Source organism: Agrilus planipennis, unplaced genomic scaffold, assembly GCF_000699045.2.
Source record: "Agrilus planipennis isolate EAB-ADULT unplaced genomic scaffold, Apla_2.0 scaffold1423, whole genome shotgun sequence".
NCBI classification, from domain to species: Eukaryota; Metazoa; Arthropoda; class Insecta; order Coleoptera; family Buprestidae; genus Agrilus; species Agrilus planipennis.
The window spans coordinates 1-6560 of NW_020440073.1; the positions used below are offsets into that span (position 1 = coordinate 1).

Below are 6560 nucleotides of genomic sequence, written 5' to 3' on the forward strand. Positions count from 1 at the left end.
TAATACATCTATTAAAAAATAATTAGTTTTATTTGAAATTGTTAGTCCATTGTTGTTGTACGTGCTGATATAATGCGTGGAAGTTTAGCGGGATTATTAAGTATGTGAAACACCTTAATGAGTTTCATCATTACTCTAAATGTATTATGGCACTCGGTTTTAGATTTCAGTGAAAGTTTTCTTGTCTGTCCTTCATAAATTCACCTTAAACTATGTTATTTATTGCACAAATACTTAAACTATTTACAAAATAAAAATTTGCTGATGATATACCAACAATTTTAATAATATTGCGGCGCTCCTGACCTGGCCAAGGCACGACTGTATTCGGCGAGGTGTTGTTGCTTGATTGCCTCAAATTCCGGTGTTTCTTTCACCTGCCCGTTTGGGCCGAATTCGGGCAGTCGTCCGTTCCAGCGATTCTGGTTCCACTGGTTGGACGGGGGCGGATTCCATTGCGATTGGGCTGGGGGATTCCATTGCGACTGGGGAGCTGGGTTATTGTAGCCACCCTGCCACACTCCTACTTTGGGAGCGGCCGTTGCGTAAGCTTCGTTGACTTTAGCCAAGTGGTGTTGCCTTTGGGCTTCTACTTCCGGAGGTTCTCGTGGTACCCCGTCGGGCCGTAGGACGGGGACGTGAATCGGGCCTCTCCATGGTGGCGGCGTGGCGTATGGGTCTGGTTGGGGGTAGTAAGGGTCGGGAGCGCCGTAACAATAGCCCGCCACGAAAAATAATAACAATGCAAAAATCTGGAACAATAATAAAATCTGATGAATTTGGTCACAAGCAAAATATTAAAATTAAAATGCCATTCGTTACTAATGTGAATTTAATTTGGATTTAAATTTAAAAGTGATTACTTTATTTAGTGATAATCGCGTTAGGTAAAAGAAAAATGTTGCTGATCGTAAATATTTTAAGTAATATTATAAACGCAAATGTGAGTTTGTTTGTTTGTTTATTACTATTTCACGCCATAACTACTCAACCGATCATCATGAAATTGTGTACACGCATTGACGTGAGTAGAGAAAAGGACATAGAGTACGTTTTATTCAGAATATAAAAACTGTTCCTGAGGGACAGAAAGGTTAGTTTTATGTCGTCGATGGTCTTTTACACGTATTTAGAACATCAATGCCAAGGAAACCGCGAGTAAAGCCTAGTTACACATAAATACAAAAAATGGCAGTGGCAGATTACATGAATGAAAAGATATAGACGATTAAATTTTGGTATTTTAAAATTTTCCATTTGACATTTAGCTAAACTATAAAGAAGAATATACAGGGTGCAACAGAAATATGTGTCGAACTTGCAGGAGGTGATAGAGCATTGTTAAACATGAATATTAGGTAGATATTTCCATGTCCGAAAGTTCACCGTTTTCGAAAAAAATGTAATTGAAAGTAAAGGTAAATTCGATTCCGGCCCTGTTAGAGAGATAGCGCCCGCAACGCTGCACTCAATCAACTGGTGATTGCCAGCATCAGTGTAGTTTTTGTTTTATATATTTTTGTTCATGTATTGTTCATTTGTTAGATTAGATTAAGTGTAGTTTAGGGTGTTTATGTTAACAGCCAAACTCTATTAGTAACCGTTTATTCTTTTAAAGTTTAAAAACTTGTATGAGACAATCGATGTACAGTTCAAGAAACTAATTCAGCATTACAGCGTCAATCATTAATATAGGTCAGTTACTGTAGTAAATTTGTTGTTAAAATTCATGTGACGTAATACGTATTTACGGGTTTGAACCAATATCGCTGCTGTAGGCAGTGGCGGATTATCCATAAGGCAAAGTAGGCATATGCCTAGGGGCGCAAGGTTAAAAAGGGGTGCGCGCGGAAGGTTCTAAACCTAAAAGAAAAATAAGGAAGTACCTAATAAAAAAAAAGTATTTTGCAAAATATACGACCGTCAGAGGGGCGTCTATGAGGTGCTAGCCTAGAGCGCTCTTAACATTTAATCCGCCTCTGGCTGTAGGGATGAATTTCTCGATTTAATGCCCAGAATAGTCCACGCGAAATAGTAGAGAACGTTGGCTCCTTTCAGGCAACAGTTGCTGCATCCTTATCATTTGCAACGAGTGCAAACCTTGCCTGAAACTGACTTTTAGTCGCTAGTGGATTTGTTCCGTTAGTTTCGAAATAAAAGAAAATTTTTTCCATATTAGGGTTGTTTACAGACAAATTTGCTTCAGGCGAGACAGAATTTTAAATTTGAATCCTAAGCGATTTCAAGAATTCTTTTCAGTAAATGCGGGGTGCGAAATTTTTGGAGACTCATTTGATTTTCAATTTTAATGTGAAAATTCATTTTCGATTTTCTATCCACTAAAAACTATTTTGTTGCTGTTCGATTCCCGGCGAGGGTGTGACAACAGCAACAAAATATTTTTCCTCATTAACCTGAGGAAGTTTGTAGTGGATAGAAAATCGAAAATGAATTTTTACATTAATATTGCATAAAAACCNGTAATTTAAAAATGTCATTTCTTTTGATTTTTTTACATTTTCCGAAGCTCGGCACTTATTTCCGTTACACCCTATATAACCGCAGTTTAAAAGAAATGTTTCGTTTGAAAACAAAATTCAACTTATTAACTTTATAAAGGTAAGTGGATATGATTAAAGGACTAAAGCACATTTTAAATATTATCAAAAGATTTCTGGTTTGGGTTCGTTCTGTAATTGTATGCAAATGCTTTGAAATTGCATTGTCCTTGGTTAACTCATTCGTTCAGTTCATTCATTCATTAATAAATTAGGATTGCTTACGAGGCGTGTGCTTAGTTTCTAATGCCGCAGTTAATGAAAGCTAAATGGATATTTATTTTTAGTGCTAATGCACCCAACTAAGCTATTCATATTATTATTACTATTATTATTGCAAATGGATATTTATGGCATGGGGGCTTGATAAATTAAACTCACGCGCTACAATTAAAAGTGTGCGATTTGTCGATAAAGTTTTAATGGAATTGTCGACTTTCATTTCGCTCTGAAAATGCTTGAATGAAAGGTTTTATGAATAAATACGACAGTTAAACGTTGAATTACAACAAAAAAAAAGTAAAGGGAACTCGGCCATGCAAGGACGATTTCTTAAAATTTTATTCATATATCTATCGCAATTGCGAAAACGGATACTGTGAATAGTAAATAAAATGCAGCGTTTTTCATGTACTTAACAATATCATTTACGATATGACTTCATTGTTTTTTTTTTCAATTAAATTTCACTAGTAATGCAAAGTGCCAGAGATAGAAACATGAAAGGTACGATACCAGTCATATTCTAAATAAAGAAGTTGGTTTTTGTTGCTGTTTGATGTGCAGCAAATATGAGTTTTAATTCTTACTACAGTTTTTGAGTTTCATCGACAATTGTTGTTAATTTGTGCTGATTCATCAAGTCAAGTAGTTTTATCTTTTTGAAAATTACTAAATACTAACTATTAGAGATTTGAAATATTAATCTGAAAATTCATTTTTGAATTTTTTACCCACAACAACACAAATTAATGAGGGAAAAATTGTTGCTATGATTAAACATACATACAAGTTTAGACAACTGTTAGAACAGCAACAATTTTTCCCTCTTTATTTTGAGCTAGCGTGTAGTGGGTAAAAAATTCAAAAATGAATTTTCAGATTAATATTTCATATTAAAGTAACTCACTTCTAAAAGTTGTCTCAAATTGTATGTATGTTTATTAGAGATTGCTTAGGTACGCAAAAAATCAGGGGTCGGCTTTATAACCGCCTAGTTAGAACTATATCTTTAAATAAGCGTCTCTACTTTTCTATATTCCTGAGAATGTTAAACTTTCTTTAAAGTCCGGTGCTGACAACACGCCAAAATTCTGCTTGTCTGCATCTCCTTCTGTTACACATTAACTGGTGTAATGTTATTTCTTTTTCTTTATTAGTGTACGCTGCAATTTCTACCTGACATCTCTTTTCTGTATTTACGACATCCCTATAACATCTCTCGTGAGTAAAAGTAGGCATTCTGTTAGTAACTGCACTAGTCTAGTTGTTATTAAGTTGAAAGAAGAAAATAAATGAGACAGTTTTATTGCGGACTATACGAATTTTTAACTTCCCAACTATAGGCTGACAGTCCTTGTGGACTACGCCGGAGAGTAGGGTGGAAGGCTCTCTCCGGCCTCTATTTAAGAATCGCGAGAGTGGTTGGGAGGTAGATGGGGAGAGAAAGATGAAACAAACGTAATGAATACATGAGAAATCTCTTTCGGCATTGGTTGGTTGTCTTTCAGTATGAATGAGTATTATGGAATTACCGCCCATTTTACTGTCAAATAATCATAATCATCTTTTCATACTTTCGGCTTATGAACAACATTGGACAGTTTTAAATATATATATAGTATATTAAAAGTATACGACAAATTTTGGGTAATAAATTATGGCCACAAAACAAATAGCAATCATCCCTTTATAAAAAAAAATCGCAAAATTATATTCCTAACGTATTTTGCCATTCGTGAAGGATTCAAGTCGTCTTAAAGAACAAGCACACATTTATCAGGCGTTTCGGTAAATACTCACTATTTTTTTTTACCCATCATAAGGGAAAACTTTTTATAAACCGTTGTTAGAAAAGGTTAGAAATGAGGAGGTATTAGAAGGAGTTGGAAAACGGATGGCATTATGGAAATCGATAAGAAATAGGCAAGATAGATTGCTTTTAAGACACGAAGGGTCAGTTAGAGACTTGTTAGAAGCCGAATCAGGACGACAGAGGTAAATAATTGCAAAAATTAAAGATTTCGAGAAATACGAAGATTGACTCAAGATGAAAAAAAATCTCTGTGTGATGAAAAAGAAGAAATAAAGGTGATCACATACAAAAGGGATTACGCCGGGCCGCCCGTGTAGCAAGTGAGCATTAATCATAAATTAATTTTTAAATTATATTTGACCTATCCTAATCCTAAAGCAATATATCTAGGTTAGATTACTTTTCGCAAATAGTTAAGGATGTGGGAAATCCAAGGATTAGCTCAGGATAGGAAGGAGTGGAGGTGCGTGTCCAACCTGTCTTAGGACTGATGATGAAGGCAATACACACAAATTATTTTTGTTTTGTGCACATCCATGGATGTAAACTTTTTCATCTCCTACCTACCTACCAAAAAAGCCTCAATGTTCGCGTATAATTATAGAACAATATTTTGTCACTATTTAATAGATCTCTACGTTTACGTAAATTTTTGCAAAAAATAAAGAATCCTTAACGTAAAAAGCGAAAGAAAAAAGTAAATTCTACAACTCACCCTTAACATTGCTTCCAAAATCAGTTCTGCTCACGAACTTGACCGTACGTCTGCAACAACGGTTTATTTATATACAAAGTCCGCTATTTTTCTAGCAGGTTCTTCAATCCCACGGTCAAACTGGCCACCACCTTTCACTAATCTACGCCAAGTAGTAGACCAGGCAACTATATCTAATAGATACAAAATTTGAATTAATCAGATATTACATTTAATATTTTATAATATTTATCTAATCGCTCTTAATGGAATAAATAGTCTGATTGCTAACGAACTGGCTTATAAATAGACAAACTACCTTCCAATTGGTAAAAATTCCGCGACCTTCAAGTCTATGCGGCGTAGGGGGTAGGGTGCTGTGCCTGAAGCTTTCTGCCTGTAATGGTCGGTCCGTCAGGTAAACTATTGTTATTAATAAATGCACTTAAGTGTGTACAACAATAATAACAACGACGAACTAATGAAGTTTCATCTAACTAGTCTGTTTTTATAGTGTAGGCATATCCAAGTGGAGGTGTGTATAGGTAAAGGGAGACCGTAACCTGATTGGAATCGTGTAAAAAAGCGCTTATTCAGCCAGAGGCGTAGACAGGGTTTCGGGTTAGGACAACGAATGCAAATATATGCACATCAAAGTTACGCATCTTTACTATTATAGCAAATCCTTCACAAAATTCGGTTTTATCAAATATTGGGGTGATTTAAAATATCGTTTTTCTTTTGTTTCTTGTTAAAAGGTTTAGTAGTTGCAGAGAACAGATGTGGGACGAATCCTAGTTCATGAAGAGTTCGTAATATTGATATTTATGGGTGACTTATTGGACTTTTATTAGTTTTCTTTAAGAAAATCTTGGGAAAAATCGACTACTTCATTAGATATTTTCGTTTATACAAACAGGACCTGCTCCGTTTGTATAAGATCATAAAATTTTCTATAAAAAAGTTCAAGACAACATAGATTTTTTTTCCTCTTCTATTATATATCTATTAGAACCCAAGCCAAAAGTAAGGAAAAAAATCTCTTCACCACTTTTCGTCAACTTGATTTTGTGTAAAATCATTGTCAATATTCGAGCTAGGAATTATGACGTATGTAGTGACACAATGGGCAGGTTTGTTTTTCCAAATTTTACATCAACAGAAAACCATTCGACGAAAAGTGCCACAGGGTGTTTTCATCGTTTTTTACGTATACTCGAATAGAGGCCCTGCTTTTTCGGAATGTTTGTTTAAATAATTTTGTTTAAACAAA

At 35.0% G+C, this 6560-nt stretch overlaps 1 protein-coding gene across 1 annotated transcript; it reads right to left on the reverse strand.

Annotated features, from left to right (window-relative positions):
* Positions 1-199: 199 nt before the first annotated feature.
* Positions 200-5776, reverse strand: LOC108743856 (pupal cuticle protein-like). Its single transcript, XM_018479452.1, has 3 exons — positions 5607-5776; positions 5309-5481; positions 200-752 (listed from the first exon to the last, which is right to left on the reverse strand). The coding sequence occupies exons 2-3, from the start codon at positions 5315-5317 to the stop codon at positions 282-284; spliced, it is 480 nt and encodes a 159-aa protein (XP_018334954.1). The 5' UTR covers positions 5318-5481; positions 5607-5776; the 3' UTR covers positions 200-281.
* Between the last annotated feature and the right edge of the window lie 784 nt (positions 5777-6560).